At 51.8% G+C, this 18,191-nt stretch overlaps 1 protein-coding gene across 4 annotated transcripts in view; it reads right to left on the bottom strand.

Annotated features, from left to right (window-relative positions):
- TMCO4 (transmembrane and coiled-coil domains 4) overlaps nucleotides 1-18,191 on the bottom strand; it is a 106,230-nt gene that overhangs the window by 12,036 nt on the left and 76,003 nt on the right. For all 4 annotated transcript variants that reach the window (XM_052661022.1, XM_052661047.1, XM_052661038.1 and 1 more), the window contains one exon: nucleotides 6,211-6,328. In XM_052661022.1, the coding sequence (XP_052516982.1) occupies nucleotides 6,211-6,328 (118 nt within the window). The remainder of the gene's footprint in view (nucleotides 1-6,210; nucleotides 6,329-18,191) is intronic.

Here is an 18,191-nt window from a genome sequence, read left to right as displayed (position 1 = left end):
GGAGCACCGCCGGGCCTGGCAGCTCCAGGGAAGCCGCTTGGTTCCCTGCCGGCTCCCTGGGGCAGAGAACAGCGCTGACAGCAACAGACAGTATCTGCTGAGTGGATGACGGAGGGAACCGCACGCCGGTCTCCAGAAATCAGCATGAGGCTGGGAGGGACGCTCTCAGCTGGTTGTGGGCTTCCAGTTCCCCGGGGTGGCTGGGCCGGGGCTCCCGGGGAGACCAAAGAGAGGCAGCAGACATCTGTCTCGGGAAGAGGACCACGGGGGTCTAGGACACATGCTCTGCAGGCTGGGACTCTGGGTTTGGGGACCCCCCATCTGTCTGTGAACGGGAGGGACTGAGACAGGCCCGGCCTGCAGCCTCCTGCCCTTGGCCACTAGGAGGCCAGGGTGACCCCCAGGTGGATCACAGCCCTGCAACACTCCTCCTCCGCTCTCAGAGGTGCTGTGAACCCTGCGCTCTGTACCCCATCACTCCTAGCCAGACATCCGCCCTGCACTCCGGAGAGAGGATAACCCCGGACCCCCTGCAGCCTGACTCTTCAGGTACACCGAGCCGTGTCCACAGGACGCCTGGTCTACAGGGTCCATGCGACAGCGTCGCCCCTCGAGCCCCTGCGCCCCGCCTGGGGTGATGCTGGGCCCTGTCCCCCAGCAGGTCTGTGCACGTGGACACTTCTGTCCCCCTCAGCCTCCAGGACTGGAACTCCACTCAGCGCATCAGGCTGTCTCCCGTTTAGGCCGAGTCTGACTCTGGTTTGCAGGGTCCCCTGTGAGCTTGTTTGAAAGCAGGGTTCTCCCTCCCTGTCATGTGGGGAGGCCCAGCTGAGAGTCAGGGCTCCCTGCCCTGCCTGTCTGACCACAGGCGAGGCCCCGAGCTGTCTGGGACCCATGGTGTGGCGGGCTCCCGAGGCTCCCTGGTAGCTTTGACCCTTCAGGGTCTCTGACCACATGGGTGCCTGTGTGGCACCACCCCGGACACCCCTGGAAGGACTGGGGTCCAGAGGTGAGGGGCTCTCAACAGACCCTTGGGCTTCCCAGGTGGCGCTAGTGGTAAAGAACCCACTTCCCAGTGCAGGAGACATAAAGAGACGTGGGATTGATCCCTGGGTCAGGAAGATCCCTTGGAGGAGGGCGTGGCAACCCACTCTGGTATTAGTGCCTGGAGAATCCCAAGGACAGAGGGGCCTGGTGGGCTGCAGTCCATGGGGTCACAAAGAGTCAGACGCGACTGCAGAGACTCAGCACACTCGCATGCAGGCAACAGGCCCGCCTGCATGTCCCCACTGACTCCACCATCTGAATCACCCACCAGGTCCCTCGGACAGAGGCCAGCAGGACCACGTCCCACGTCCCCCTCCCCTCCACGGCCACTGAGCACTGAATCCCCCGCCCTGCTCCCCCAGGACCTTCTGCTCCAGCTCTGAAATCAGGCAGCCCCTCCCCCTCCTTAAACTCTCACCCGACCCCTGTCCTCTCAGAAGCTGACCGTGACTCCCCACTGCCCACAAGCTTTCTTTTCTAGAAAATTCCTTAACTCCCCTAGACAGCAATGCTTGCACACCCCAATGGTTAGCCTCATACTGAAGGCCCAAGAGAGTGTCCCTCGGAATGATGGCTAAGGGGAGAAGGGAGACTGATCCGAGCTGTTCTATCAAGTCATCATGAGACACGTGCATCAAACACAGGGTGTGAGGGAGGCCCCCGAAATGGTTCTGACATGGAAAGTTGTAAATGAGAGACTTGCCTGGGGTTCAGTGGGTCAGAATCCACCTGCCAGTGCCGGGGACATGGGCCTGACCGCTGGTCGGGGAGAGCCCACAGGCCGTGGAGCAACTAAGCCCGAGTACCACAAGTACTGAGCCCGGGCGCCTGGAGCCTGTGCTCCCCAACGAGAGAGGCCATCGCAACCAGAAGCCTGTGCCTCGCAGCTCGAGAGTGGTCCCCCCACTCACCGCAACTGGAGAAAGCCCATGCCTGGCAACAAAGACCCAGAACAACCCAAAAGATAAGACAGAAAGGTCATAAACGGGCAAGGTCAGCGTCGTTCCTGCCCACGGTCCATCTTAACTATGACCACACTCTAGTTAACAATGTTCACTGCACTTGTTTATACACACGTGCGGATGAACTTCCCAGGACAGGGGAGCCTGGTGGGCTACAGTCCATGGGGTCACAAGAGCTGGACGTGACTTAGCGACGAAATGGCGACAGACGGCAAGATCACGTGTTGAAAGGCTCCACAGCCTCGAACCTGTGCTGAATGAACCCAGCACTTCTGTTTATTTTCTGCGGTTTTTGCAGAGGCCTGCCAGACCCTCTGCACCCAGCGCCTGCCTCTCTCGCGGGGGGTGGGCCACCAGCCCCCACCTGGGACTGCACGGAGCTAGTCCTGCCCTGTCAGTCACCGGCTGTGTGCCCTTGGGCAAGCTGCTTGACCCGTCTGAGCCTCAGGCTCATCACTGTGAGTTTCCTCGCGGGGAGGGCAGGAGCACGCCCGAGGCGCCCTGAGCGCCCAGCACTCACCCCGCGAGCCCGGGAGGCACTGGGTGCAATGACAGCCCTCGCCTGGGGCCTTCGCGGGCGCCGTGGCCGCTCTTGCTGGGCCTACTCTTCCCGGCTCTGCCGGGCTCCTATCCACCCCTCCACCATCAGGCTTGCACGTGTCCCCTCTGGGAGTGGCCCTGAGCCCCTCCCCCTGACATTAACCCTGTCCCTCCGGCGCCTGCCGTGCGGCGTTTGTTTCATGTCCTCTGTGTGTCCGTCCCTGGGTCTTTTCCTTTCCTGAGCAGAGAGCTCGATGAGGGTAGGGCCGGGCCCTAGACCTGCATCCTGCCTCCCAAGGGGAGTCATGAACCCCCTTGGTGGGTGGGGTGCCCAGCAAGCCAGGCCTCGGTGTTCCAGGCCAGGCGGACGCATGAATCACACAGCTGGCCCTTGATCAGCACCACGGGACCTGTGGAAGGTTGTGCCTGGGGTCCTCACAGGCCTGGAGGCACTTATGGGCAGGGGTCCACCCTCCCACCACCCACTCCTTACAGCCCCTCCCCACACGGCGCTGGAGCAGAGACCACTCAGGGAGTCCCCTGGAGCTCAGAATGAAACCCTCTCAGTGCAGATGCCCCAGGGGTCAGGGAGACAGGCTCACCTGAGTCCACATCCTGGCTCTGCTGTGTGACCTTGGCATTTGGCCCTCTCTGAGCTTCAGTGTCCTTGCAGGACAACGGGGAGCAGCACCACTCAGCCCGGCTGGCTTCCAGGGAGTGTGTGGAAGCACGCGAAGAACTTGCAAGTTTTATTAATGTACATTCTACATTTATAAATGTATACAGTCTGGTAGCTTCGGCCTGAAGCTCCCCTTACCCCCTCACTCACTCTCCCTCTTAAGTAAGTTCACCGCAAGTGAGGAGTCTCTGGGGGCCAGGAACGTGAACTCCCGGCTGCCGCTGAATTTAATTAAGAAACCACGGTTACTGTCTTGGTCCGTACATGCCTCCCCTCTTCTCTCCTTCCTCCTTCTCCTCCTTTTTTCTCTCCGGAGAGATGGCTCAGGATCTCACAAAATAACGGAAACCCAAGCTTATTAGCCTCAGGTTCTCAACAGAACAGATGGGTTTAATAAGCTTTGGCTGCTTTCATATTGCACACATGCAAGTTTAAGTCTTCCCCTTTGCTGTTTATGAAACACACCAAAAACCATCCTGTGCTGTGAGTATGCCCATGTTGCTTACTGGGCACCTACAAACTGCCAGTCCTCACCCCACATAATCTCCGTTAATCTTCCCAGAACTCCTGTGCAGGACGGCCTCTTATTCCCATTGTATAAGTAGGAATACTGAGCTTCAGATTTGTTTGTCCAAAGCCATCTGAGAGGTCAAGGATGGAGCCAAGATTTTAAACAAGGACTGTTTGATGTCAATATTGTGTCCATTCTTTTTCTTTTCTTATTTCTTAAACTGCCTTTACTTACAAGTCTCTTTTATAAATATATAAAGGTCTCTTTTATTAAAGAGGTAATATATACACATATGTAACTAATTCATTTTGCTATATACTTGAAACTAATGCAATACTGTAAATCAACTATGTAATCAATGGAAAAAAAACCAACAACAACAACCCTCTTTTAAGCCCTCCTTGCAATCCCTGCCTACTCTTCACGGGCATCCACTGTTATTCGTGTCTCATGGTCCCTCTGGACCTCCCTCTTCATTTCCAGACACACAGATACATATATGTATACACAGAAGCTTCTTCTTTCGTAAATGGGGTCATTGAATGTACCGTGGCCCTTGCTTTTTTTAAAAAATCATTCCCCTCTTTGTGGTCATTTAGGTCACTGGGTTGCTTTCAATTTTTATAAATGGAGCTGCAAGGACCCCCTCTGTGCATCCATCTCTGTGTGTGTGACTATTTATGCAGGATCACAGGAGCCAGAATCTGTGGTGTCAGAAGACTGGCACACTAATAATTTGGATAGATATTGCCAATTCCCCCCAAAAAGGATTCACTAAATTCAACTACCACCAGGAGTATATAACAGCGCCCATTTCACCTCATCGTCGCCAGCACTGAATGGTATTCATGTCAGACGTTTGATGATGTGACGGATGATACATGGTATTTTACCTACTTTAGTTTGCATCTATTCAATTTTCAAAAGTTTATTGACTGCGTTTATTCCATGCTTATGTGTAGATATCTTTTGGCCATTTTCTCTTTATCTTTAAAAATTTTTTAAGCCACACCACGTGGCGTGCGGGGTATTAAGTTCCCCAGTCAGGGAGTGAACCCACGCGCCCTGAGATGGGAGTGTGCAGTCTTACCACTGGGTGGGCAGAGGAGTCTCTGGACGTTTTATTAGATTTTTTTATTGATTTGATTGAGCTCTTTATGTATTATGGCTCTTTATCTTTGTTTCTTTGTTCGGTCTACCATATTCTGATTCTAAGAACTCAGCTTAGAATATGAGGGACAGGATTTGGGGGAGAATGGATACATGTACATGTATGGCTGAGTCTCTTTGCTGTGCACCTGAAACCACCGCAGCACTGCTTGTCAGCTACACCCCATTACAAAGTAACAAGTTTAAAGTTTGAAAAGGAAAACGATAAAGCCATTCTAATTGGTTGAACTCTGGTGTCCTGGTTAAAGTCCTCTATCCATGGCCGAAGATCATCTTTATCTTTAGCTCTGGACATGGGCTAAGTGTCAAAATGATAAAGACTTTCCAAATCTGTTCTATTCAGTGGCAGGTTCCACTTGGGATGGTTGGGCTTAGATCAAAACTAAAGTTAACTAGCCTCGTAACTCAACTTCTCTGAGCCTCAGTTTTCTCACTTGTAAAATGGGATCAATAATACAAACCCCTTAGGATTTTGGGGTAGGAGCTTCCCTTCCTCCCCAGTGTCTAGGGCGCCACCTTGGCTGAAGCCCCTCAAGTCCTTCTCAAATCCCCGGCCAGGATGCCTCCTTTCCAGCCCCACAGCCATCAGCCTTCGTAGCCCTCAGCTCCTGCTGGAGGATCTGTCGTATGCTGTGGGTGCTGGGCCCCCCAAGGCTGTCATCCCCACCCCGAGACGTTGCTCTGAAAGCCTGGACAATCCCTACTCCCTTCCTACCAAATAATGCACACAAGGGATTTCCCTGGTGGTCTGGTGGGTTAAGAATTCACCTTGCAATGCAGGGGACATGGGTTCGATCCCCGGTCACAGCGAAGATCCCACATGCCACGGGGCAACTAAGCCTGCGTGCTGCAACTACTGAGCTTGCACACGACGACCAGAGGAGCCTGCATGCCGCAACAAAGACCCAGCGCGGTCGAAGAAGAAGAAACAAACACAGCACACGGGGGCTCGCTAGTCAGCACTTACAGACCTCCCACCTGGGGCTCACCCTTTGCTTCTCAGTCTCAGCCCACTCCCCCGTGTCCCTCTTGCCCCAGATCACGGTGACCAGCCTGGCCTCTCGAGTCATCCTATGAACTGGTCTCGGGCCTGACCCAGGGAAGTCCTCCTCAGGACCTGTCCCTCTCGTGCATCGTCCCATGGACACGGACGCTGCCCACTTCAGAACCCCTGGCCTGGGCCTTGCTCCTCCCAGGACCAGTGCCCCACTGCTCCCTGAGATCCTCCGGGACAAGGGCCTGGCCTCAAACACCTGTGTCCCCAGGTGACACCTCCCCAGGGACACGAGGTCTGGACAGACCTGCAGTAGCCATTGACGATCCTTCCAGAAACCACCTTTCGGAAAGGCTCCCAGTTCTTGGCTTCTCCGTCCACAGGTGCGCCCAGCAGGACGACGTCCTCAACGATCCCTTGGCAATCTGGAGAGAGACCCCAGGAAAGATCGTCAGCGCCCCTAGCCTCAGTGGGTCCTGCGAGGGACCGTCCAACAGCGGTGGAAGAAATGGATACGACACCCATATGCACGCAGATATGGACTCATGATTGTTCAGTCGCTCAGTCATGTCCGACAATTTACGACCCCACGGGCTGCAGCACGCCAGGCTTCCCTGTCCTTGCAGGCGCAAACACATTCGTGCACACGTTCACGCAGACGCACACACATACTGCGGCTTCTGTTCACCGAGTTTCAGGCCCTGGGTCAAGCCCTCTGGTGCCTGACCCATTCCTACAAAGCCCACACCCCGAAACTACCGGCCTGTGCCCCACAGCTGGAGAAGACTGCCACAGCAAGACCCGGCGTAGCCAAGAAGGAGTGAGTGAACGAATAAGCACACAGCATCCCCGTTTCAGAGTTAAGGGAAACCAAAGAGATCTTCAGGATCACGTGGCCAGTGGGCAGCACAGTCCAGGTGGGGACCCACATCTATTTCCACCGTCCGTGAAGCTCACGACTGACCGTGGACTCGGATGGAGTGCTTCCCTTTAGAAGGCTCACGGTCTCTGGCTCGCTGCATGTGCCAGGCAGGAGACACCACAGCCTTCCTCTGCAACAGCCCCTGGGGGCCTGTACGGCCTGGCAGTAAGGCGAGAGTGCAGAGGAGAGGGGGGCGAAAGGGCATGGACTGGACGCGTTGGCGCTGACCTAGCGGTTCAGGGGATTTCAGGCGAGGGCTCCTCACACTGCAGCCCGAAGATGAGCGCTGGCCCGTGGGGTGTCCGTCCTCTCAGTGCAGAGCAGAGAGGCAGTGTCTCTTTGATGTCCCCGCAGACTGGAAACTCATGGCTCACACGCACTTTGAGAAGCGCCGCTCTCAGCCCACCCGGGTGCTCGTGCGCGCCCCGCCCCCAGCCACTCTCCACCCGAGCCAGCTCTGCTCTGGCCTCCTCTCACTTGTTTACATCCGTCTCCTCCTCTGCCCTCTGGGTTCAGGGAGGGCGGGGCTCCGGCTTGCCTTGGTCACAGCTGTACAGCACAGAGCTTGGTCTATCCTTGGGGTCCAAGAACGGTGTGATGGAGGAGTGAGTAATACACGGCCACCCCCTGGGACAGCCAGTATATGCACTTTGTAGCTGCAACGCTCTGGGTTCAAATCCCAGCTTAGTGACTTCTGAGCTAAGTCACTTCTCTGAGCCTACAAGTGGCTATGGTACGGCCTTGAGGGTCTCTGGACTGCATGGAGATCCAACCGGCCCATCCAAAAGGAAATCTGTCCTGAATATTCACTGGAAGGACTGATGCTGTAGCTGAGACTCCAATCCTTTGGCCACCTGATGCGAAGAGCTGACTCATTGGAAAAGACCCTGACGCTGGGAAAGATTGAAGGTGGGAGGAGAAAGGGATGACAGAGGATGAGATGGTTGGGTGGCATCACCGACTCACTGGACATGAGTTTGAGTAAGCTCTGGGAGCTGGCAATGGACAGGGAGGCCTGGCGTGCTGCAGTCCATGGGGTCGCAAAGAGTCGGACACGACTGAGCGACCGAACTGAACTGAGGGTCTTTATGGGGAGAAGTCATGGTGGGGAAAAAGCCAGGGCGGTGAACGCACAGCGGGAGCTGGCGGGCCCCCGGCCTGCCTTCTCCCCACCTCCCAGCACGCAGCTCCTTCTTAGAGTCCCGCGCGCCCCTACACTTGGGGAGCTACCTGCTCCGTGTTATTCTTGGGGAGTGGGCCCTACAGGCACAACTCAGCCAGCCCTGCCCATCTCCTGCTGAGAGACACAGCCGGCTGGCTTTCTCTCCCTGGGCTCCAGTTTCTAACCAGAGCGCATCTGGTTTCCATTTGAGCTGCGTGTCAGAGTTTGAGTAAGGGGTTCCGGGCTAACGGGAGTCTGAGAACCCCTGTGCTCCTCTGGCTCTGAGAGATCAGATTCCCTGGCACAGAATCCTGACATCACTCCTTGGCTTCCAGGGAGAGGATAATCTGGCAGAAAGATGTGAAACTTCAGGAAGCTGGTGGTTCATGTTGAATGGTAAAGATGACTCAGATACTCTTCCACCTAAGGGCTATTTCAGGGCTTGTGTTTCCAGTGAGGTTGTAGATTTTATTCTGAACCCTGCTCTTGGCTGATGAGGAAACACGGGGTGTCAGAAGGGAGGGGGCATGCCGAAGGTCACACGGGTAGTGAGAACACAGCTGAGCCTAGAACCCAGCACGGGGAGCTGCCAGGTCCTGGGCATCCCTCCAGCAGCAGCAACTCAGAGCGCAGCCATCACGGGGGGGTTAGCATCGCCCCCACAATGCCAACAGCTGTGGGCCAACAGCTCTGTGCTCTCTCTGGACGCCGGCCACTCAGGGTACCTGCCCGATGAATCTCTTCATCTCAGGAGCTCTGCTGCCCCAGGGGCCATCACCTGGCGGGCTGGGACCCCTTGTGGCCAGCAGTGGGATTGCAGCATGCCCCACCAGGTCGCCTAGGGCGACCGCCAGGATGCCGTGACTCCTATCTGACAGCTATGATGAACAGCAAAGAGGTAGCTGCCTTTTGCTGAACTGAGACTAGCAGCTGAAACTCACAAAACAGTCCAGAACAGTTAAATCCAGCCAGGGTGGGCAGCGAGCCGGAAACATATTTACTGAAGCATGGTTGAAAACTGACTTATTGAGACCTCCTCCCCTTCTGACGGTTACCCAGTCAGAGGTGCTCTCCTTACATCTTAAAACATGATTTGTTCTCTGGAACAAAAGGCAAACATGGAGATAAGCCACGAAGCAGACTCTTGGTGACACACAGGTGTTAGCTAAAAAAGCTTAGCGGGAATCATTTTAGACCCACCCAAGGGAGAATCCTATGTCCTGTTGCCAGAATGATACAGTCCAGGAGGGGGAAGTCTTGAGTTAAGAAAACCGGCCACTGAATTAGATGCTGGGGGAAAAAAATGTCAAAATTCATTGTTGGGTCCAAAACTTTATAATACCAGAAAATTTCAGTTTTCCAGGTAAAACACAGAACATCCTCACTCAGGTTCCACTTTTAGAGTCAAGAAGGGCCCTTCCATGGACACATGTGATTCTTCATGTCACAGTGGAGTTCCCTTGTGGTCCAGCGGCTGAGACTCCACACTCCAAATGCAGGGTGTCTGGGTTCAACCCCTGGTCAGGGGACTAGACCCCACATGCCACAACTAAGACCCAGCACAGCCAAATAAATGTTTTAAAAAAGAAACTGGGATTTAACATTTTAATAATAATAACGAATATAAGACCACCTTACCACCGTTTAACTGCAGGGACCATAAGTGTTTTCTGAAATATGTGGTATTTATTCCAATTGCTACCATCAACTTTTCTTCCTGTGAATTTTTAAGGTGTGAAGATAGTCCCATAGCTTTATAAACAGTCAGAGGTCCAACAAGCATTGGTCACCTTCAAGTAGAGGACACAGGCATGCCCAGCTTTTAGGCGTGGATTCCTTATTTTTTAAGCGATCCTGCGTATGTTTTCAATACAATGCTTTTACTGCGAAGGTGGAGGCCCTTCACCCTGTTAGGACTTTGGAATTAAGGCAGCTCCATCCCTCCAGCAGTGGAGAAGAAATGCTATTGGTCCTGTCTTTTTTTCTTTTTAGTTATGTATTTATTTATTTGGCTGCACTGGATAGGCATCGAGGCGCACGGCATCTCCCACCTTTGTTGCGGCACGCGGGATCTAGTCCCCCAGCAGGGGCTGAGCCCAGGCCCCCTGCACTGGGGGTGAGGAGTCTCGGCCACTGAAGCACCAGGAAGTGTTCACCAGTCTTGTCTTCACCTCTCCACTCTTGGTACTTTTCGTCATGCACGTGTGCTATGAGAAAAATTATTTGTCCAAACTGTCTTTGGCTTCTATCTCTTATTTTTATTCCTAATACGGGAGCCAAAGTGATCCCTTTAAAAGTCAAGTCGTAGGCACGAGGTAGGTACCTTCTCGGGGTGATGGAAATTTTCAATAACTGAGTCGTGTGATGGTTTGGACTGCACGTTTGCTGAAAATCACTGACTTATACACTGAAGATGGGGGATTGCGCAACATGCAAATTCCACTGGGGGGAGAGTCAGATCATTTCACTCTCATGCTCAAGACCCTCTCGTGGGGTCCATCTCTCCTGGGGTAAGTCACCTTCAGCAGCTCCTGAAGCCCGCTGAGACCTCCCCCACGCATCCCCTCGCTCGCTCTGCTCCAGGCAGACTGGCCTCGCTGTTCCAGAACACGCCAGGCCTTTCCCTGATCCCCCTTTCGCGGACCCCTCCTCCCAATGCCCTTCCCCCTGACATCCACACACCTCCCCCCAGCACCTTTCTGCTTAACTGTCACCCTCCAAAGGGAGGAGGATTCGACCTCCCACCCCGCCCAGGAGTCCCATCTCTCTTCTCTGATTTCCTTTTCTCCACAGCACTTGAAACCATCTAACTCATGCCCTAGTTGTCTTTTAAAATCTCTTTTGCAGTCTGTCTGCCACTACATGGGACCTCCCCGAGGGCTGAGACTGTTCTTTCTCATGTTCCCCAGGGAGGTCTGTCTAGTCAAAGCTATGGTTTTTCCAGGAGTCACGTATGGATGTGAGAGTTGGACCATAAAGAAGGCTGAGCGCCGAAGAACTGATGCTTTTGAACTGTGGTGTTGGAGAAGACTCTTGAGAGTCCCTTGGACAGCAAGGAGATCAAAACAGCCAATCCTAAAGGAAATCAGTCCTGAATATTCACTGGAAGGACTGATGCTGAAGCTGAAACTCCAATACTTTGGCCACCTGATGCAAAGAGCCAACTCACTGGAAAAGACCCTGATGCTGGGAAAGATTGAAGGCAGGAGGAGAAGGGGACGACAGAGGATGAGATGGTGGAATGGTATCACTGACTCAATGGACATGAGTTTGAGCAAGCTCCGGGAGTTGGTGAAGGACAGGGAAGCCTGGCATGTTGCAGTCCATGGGGTTGCAAAGAGTTGAACACAGCTGAGCTACTGAGCAACAACGGGGAATCCCCAGGGCCCTCAGCAAACAGCACCTGGCAGAGGTGCTGTGCTCAGTAAGTACTTGTGGGATGAACAAAAGCAAGCCACGGGACTCGGCAGTATGAACCCTTTGTGGTGAGAATACATGCAAAAAAAATTTTTTTTTCCCTCCTGGTACAACTTCTTCTGAGAGGTGCCAGTCGAGGATCTCTGGAGGCTGGATAATGAAGAGCAAGTGCTGACTCTGCTGAAAGTAAATGTGAGCGTGTCTAACCACTGCTCTCAGCTGTTTGGGCTTCCCTGCTGGCCCAGTCAGTAAAGAAGCCCCTGCAACACCGGAGACACGAGTTCCATCCCTGGGGCGGGAAGATCCCCCAGAGGAGGGCACGGCAACCCACTCCAGTATTCGTGCCTGGAGAATCCCATGGACGGAGGAGGCTGGAGGGCTAAGGCCCACAGGGTCGCAAAGAGTCGGACACTGCTGAAGCAACTGAGTGCTCAAGCACGGACTCAGCTCTTTAGCTGCTGGTTTCCAGGGTTCTGCTCCTGTGGCTAGCTGCGGTCTGCAGCGGGCAAGAACATGAATGGTCCTTCTGACCCAGCCCTGGTGGAGCTGGTCCTTCTGACCCCACCCAGACTGAGCCAACCCGCCCTCAGTCTCCTCCCGTGGCGTCTGACAGTGTGAGTCAGAGGCTTGTGGTGACCCTCCCAAGAAGCACCTGACATCAGCCATATCCACAGAATCCCCTGGGCTTGGCCTACATGATACGGAAGGCTCGGGATCTCCAGACCTTCAGGAGCTTTGTGGTGTAGCTCAAGGTGCCCCATCTCTGGGGGCAAAGATCCAGAGCGAATTTGAGGGCCTGCATAAGTGCAAACCGCCGCCGGCCAGTTAAACGCTGCCTGTCTCACAGGGCAGGTGCCCTGATTAGGACTATCAGGTGACTGTTGCGACTCACAGAATTTCTGGATTCAGGTAGCTTTTTGTCATTACATCCTTTCTCCACCAGGAGGAGCTGAAAGAGTGACTAGTGCCCCACGCAGGGCTGGGAAATGTTTGCCAGCAGAAAGGGCCCAAGGGCACGGAGGTTGGGAATCGCCAGTTTGGGAGAAGTTGCTTGACCTTGAGCACAAAAGAAATCTTCAAATGCTGGTTTTGCGTGCATTGAAGTCAGTTATTTAGTAACTTGGAGCCTTAGCTTCCTCGTGTAAAATGGAGATGATACAATAATGTTGATTTCCCAGGGCTGGAGTGAGGTTGTTATATGCTCAGGGTGGTGCCCAGCCCATGCCCGGTCCGTGGGATCCACTGTTTTTCCCAGGCAGACAATCAAGTTGGCAGCGAGGTAGAAATGGTGGGCAGGACGCACTGTTTTCGGAGATGGCTTTGCCGTTACAGTACCACGCCTGTTTCTGTTGCTGCTGCTGCTGCTGCTAAGTCGCTTCAGTCGTGTCCGACCTTGTGCGACCCCGTAGACGGCAGTCCACCAGGCTCCCTGTCCCCGGGATTCTCCAGGCAAGAACACTGGAGTGGGTTGCCATTTCCTTCTCCAATGCATGAAAGTGAAAAGGGAAAGTGAAGTCGCCCAGTCGTGTCCGACTCTTCGCGACCCCATGGACTGCAGCCTACCAGGCTCCTCCATCCATGGGATCTTCTAGGCAAGAGTACTGGAGTGGGGTGCCATTGCCTTCTCTGGGCCTGTTTCTAGCCACCTGCTAATTGCAGGTACTATTTGAGGAGGCAGTGGTGGGGAGTGGTGATGCCGGGCACGTGGTCGGAGGATGAAGCCTCTGGAGAGAAGCAGCTATAGAGCTGTAAACTACGGTTAAACACTTCCTCATTTACTTAAAAACATTTTTTTTTGGCCCCGCCACTCAGCCTGTGGGATCTCAGTTAGTCAACTAAGGACTGAACCCGCACCCCTGGCAGGGAAAGCACATAGTCCTAACTGCTGGACCGCCAGGAAAGCCTCAAAATTAAAAAAAAGAGATGTTATGGTAAAATACTCGTAACATAAGAGTTTTCATCTTAACCATTAAAAAATTTTTTTTGATGTGGACCTTTTAAAAAAGTCTTTATTGAATGTTACAATATTGCTTCTGCTTTATTTTTTAGTTTTTAGCTGTGACACTTGTGGGATCTTAGTTTCCCGAGTAGGGGTCCCACCCCCTGCACTGGAAGGCTACGTCTTACCCACCAGTCCTCCAGGGACGTTCCTTAACCATTTTTAAGAGTACAGTTCAGTAGCATTAAGTATAGCCACACTGTTGTGCAACCATCTTGCTTTTTATCACTCAGGATTTAGATAAATCAGTTTCTATCTTGTCAAATGCTCTTATCACGCCAGACTCCTGATATGACACTTTTACCACTGGGGTGCTTCTGGCACTCTGGAGATTGTCTTAGCTTTTCAAACAAAACCAATCACACACACAAAAAACCCCCAAGAGCTGAGAATGGCTACTTCTTCACAACAGCAGGAACCCTTTCACTCTAGAGCCTTGGTCTTTAAAAACCTCTCTGTTGCTGTTTGGTTCCCAAGTCGGGTCTGAGCCTTTGCGACCCCCTGGACTGCAGCACGCCAGGCCTCCCTGTCCTTCATTATCTCCTGGAGTTTGCTCTAACTCATGTCCATCAAGTCAGCGATGCCATCCAACCATCTCATCCTCTGTCATCCCCTTCTTGTCCTGCCTTCAATCTTTCCCAGCATCAGGGTCTTTTTCAATGAGTCAGTTCTTTGCAACAGGTGGCCAAAGTACTGGAGCTTTAGCATCAGCATCAGTCCTTCCAATGAATATTCAGGGTTGATTTCCTCTAGGATTGACTGGTTTGAACTCCTGGCTATCCAAGGGACTCTCACGAGTCTTCTCCAGCACCACAATTTGAAAGGTCAATTCTCTGGCACTCAGGCTTCTTTAAGGTCCAACTCTCACATCTACATGACTAATGGAAAAACCATAGCTTTGACTATATGGACCTCTGTCAGCAAAGTGATGTCTCTGCTTTTTCCTATGCCGTCTAGGTTTCTCATAGCCTTTCTTCCAAGGGGCAAGCGTCTTTCAACCTCATGGCTGCAGTCACCATCCGCAGTGATTCTGAGGCCCAAGAAAATAAAACCTGTCATTGCTTCCACTTTTTCCCCTTCCCTTTGCCGTGAAGTGACGAGACCAGATGCCACGATCTTAGCTTTTTGAGTGTTGGATTTTAAGCCAGCTTTTCCACTCTCCTCTTTCACCCTCATGAAGACGGTCTTCAGTTCCCCTTCACTTTCTGCCATTAGAATAGCGCATATCTGAGGTTGTTGATAAACTGAGTCTCTGTCAAACTGGACACTCTTAAAATGTACCAAGTAGGGCTAGCTCTTTCAGAGTCCCACGGAGAATCCCTTCTGCACGACGAGGGAGGGCCCTGTATCGCTGGGAATGGCCACTCCCAGCTTCGCCGCTGTCATTCTGTCCTCTCCAGACCGTGTGCTTTTGGAACGTGAGGCAGGCCCTGGCGGTCCCTGCCCGGTCTCTCCAACCAGCCTCCTCTAGGAGCTTCACAGAAATCTCACCACACGGCAGGAAAGGCCACATCACACGCTCCCACAAGCCTATCACACTGTCAGTAATGAGATTCTCCCGCGCTGCAAAGACCACAGTTTGAGAAGCGAAAAAGAAGGATGTTCTTCCTCCTGGCAGGGGGTCGTGTGTGCACGGACAGATAAGGTGGGAAACGAACGAGGAAGTTACCTCCTGATGGCGGGTCCAGAAAACAGACCTTGAAGAAAATGCTGTGAACCGCATCTAACACAAATGGAATCCATGCCAAAGACACACGTACACGCAAGATAAACGCACAGACGTGGCGGAGGGGAGAGGGAGAGGTCCAGGAGCCGGAGGGAAGGGAGATGAAGGCAAGCTTTGACTGTCTCCCTCCTCCCAACCCTTCAGTGGAATGAGGTTCACACTAGAAAGAACCGTTTAAGGGAGCCCGTTTGGATGGATTATAGGGATTTGGTATGATTTCATGGAAGGAGTAAGCCTTCATCTCTCCCTTTTGATTTCCGTCTTTTCCATTCGGCAAAGTGGTAAGGCTGTTACTAGCATCCGGGGGCCCGAAAAATTAATCTGCATGCCTGACCTCTTGTGGCTGCCCACCCGCCTCTCCAGGGGAGGCTAAAGTGAGGTCTGTCTGCAGACAAAGCAACTGGGAGATGCGATTCCGTAGAAGGGAAAGAAATCGCATCAAAGGCGATGTCTGCTATCCTGGAGATGAAAGAGCCAGCTGACTGAGTGACAGCCTGCTCTGCATTTCAGCTGGTATCTAGTGGCAGCCCAGACGCAGTTTCCAGCTAAGTGAGAGTTTAGGAATTCAAGGGTCAGGATGTTTAAGCATATCTGAGCTTAGTGAGGAACTCTTCTGCCTTGGTTTTATCCTTCAAATATCACAGGCAGTAATGCTGGTCTAACTCCTTAGGAGCTGGGAGAGAAACTGGAGAGAGAGATCTTGCTGCAAAGGTTTTTCCTTTGTTGTTTGTTTTTAAACAAGTTCTGGTATTCTATTTCTTAACCTCCCTTACTTTTCTTTGTCACCATCACAGCTTACCTAGGCTAAGAGCTTTATACATATACTGCTTCATTTTCTTCTCATAGCAATCCTAGGAGGTAAGCAGGACTACTCCCATTTTACGATGGGAAAAACTTGCCTCACAGACACTAAGTAATTTGCCCAAAGTCACACAATAAGGGGCAGAGTGGAATTCAGTGATCCCTACATTTTCTCTCCTACTCTACTTCCCTAATCTTGAACCAAAACATGTCTTTTGATAACTGCGACATCTTGTAAAATTGAATATTAAAACCAGAACAACACAACTTGCCAAGATAAACAGTTCTTATTCGGTTGATTCAAGACACACACTAGCAGGCTGGAGTTTGCCGGAAGACTGGTATCCTGATGTGGGCACCACGCCAAAGGCACACGACCTTTTGCTTTGTTAATCTTGGGAACACCTGCCAAACCAAGGTGGGTGGAAAGATCACGCAAAGGAAGAGGGGTCTGCATGAATCCTGCCACACTGTGCAGTTTCTGGTGGGGAGTTACGGCTGTCAGTCCATACCCTAGCATGGACACTCAGTTCCCCACCAGAAGGGTTAAACTGAGCAAGATGACATAACTTAGAAGTAGCTGCTGGTCAGCTTCAGGCTGTGAGCCAGTATAACACCAGCAGATTCATTATCTATATGCATATACACAAATAAAATGTCTTATATATTCTATTGGTTAGCTACTGCTGTGTAACAAATAATCCCCAGACTCAGTGACTTGAAATAACCATTTGTTATTTCTCATAAGCCTACCAATGGGCTATGCAGTTCTGCTCAGATTATTCCAGCATGCTTGATCCCACTGGGTTTACTCATGTGTCTACGACCAGCTGGTGGGTAGGCTGGGGGCTGGCTAAGATTACATGGCTTTGCCTCACGTGTCTTCCATCCCCCAGGGGGCTAGCCTTGACTTGTTCTTAAGGCAAGGATGACATCCATGTGCAAGATCTTCTGAAGCTTAAGTCTGAAATGGATACGATGTCATTTCCTTTACTTCCTTTTTTTTAGCAAATGCAAGTCACAAGGCCAGCCAAGATTCAAAGGGCGGAGAAACGGACTGCACTTCTTGATGGGAAGAGCTTCAAGGTCATATTGAAAAAGATGTGAAAGCAAGGAGGGGTGGAGAAGTAGGGCCATTTTTTGTTGCAATCAGTCTACCGCAGATATATGCAACATATCTGAAACGCTGCAAAGTACTGATAGTTCATGTGCAATAAGCTATGGGTCAAAATCCCTGGTGATACCAGTACTAGGTGAATGTTCCTTTGAATTCTCACCTAGGGAGACGAGGAGTGGGAGGAACACCGGGTGGGAGTGTCGCCTGGGGACTGAAGTGGCCCAGCCAGGATGTTGGCAAGTGGCTGGTTTCAGGGATGTGGTTTTGGGACCCTGAATGAAGGCAGGATCCTCTTAGAGAACTGGAAAATAGGCCAAGGCAGAATCCTTTAGGCAAGATCAAGGTAGGGTGTTCAAGCACTGATTTGATCAAGTGCAAGATCAAGCAACCAGGTCCAGAGGGCCAGCGGTCAGAGCTGCAGAGCGGGGTCTGGAGGCCTTTATTCAATTATGATAAAGGCAGCTAGTGGTCATGAGCATGGTCCTGGATTCGGGGAACGGGGCTAGATGTTCTGTCTATATTATCACAGTAATAGTCACTGTTTTTTGAAGTAGAGTTCCTTGAGTAGTTACTGCAGCAAGGGTCTCTTCGAGGTAAACTTGCTCAGTCTTTGAAAATATCCTTTGGCTTCCACCTCGAATGATAGTTTAGCTGGATGGATATACAATTTTAGATTGACAGCTATTTTTTTTTTTTCTTTTCTGGTTTCTATTGTTTTGAGAAGTCTCATCAGTCTAGTTGAGGTTTCTTTGTAAGTATTATTTTTAAAAATTCATTTTAAAAGTAATTAAATAATTCCTTTTTACCTCTGGAGTTCACTATGATCTGTGTAGGTATAACATATTTATTCTGCTCAAGACTCATGTTCCCTGAACCTTAGGAATCATGTCTGTCAGTCAATCTCAGTCAGTAAATTGTCTCTCTTTCCTATTCTCTCCTTTCTGGAGTTGGAATTAGGCAACTGTTGAGCATTAACTTCTCTTTCCGACCTTCTATCTCTTTGTCTCTGCACAACGCACTGGGAGTAATTCTTCAAACCGATCCTCCAATTCATTATTTCCCTCTCTAAGTGTACGTAAGTGTCGGTCACTCAGTCAATTCCATGGCAATCTCAGAGGAGCCCACCAGGCTCCTCAGTCCATGA

Source organism: Budorcas taxicolor, chromosome 2 (assembly GCF_023091745.1).
Source record: "Budorcas taxicolor isolate Tak-1 chromosome 2, Takin1.1, whole genome shotgun sequence".
NCBI classification, from domain to species: Eukaryota; Metazoa; Chordata; class Mammalia; order Artiodactyla; family Bovidae; genus Budorcas; species Budorcas taxicolor.
This window is presented reverse-complemented; position numbering and strand designations above follow the sequence as displayed.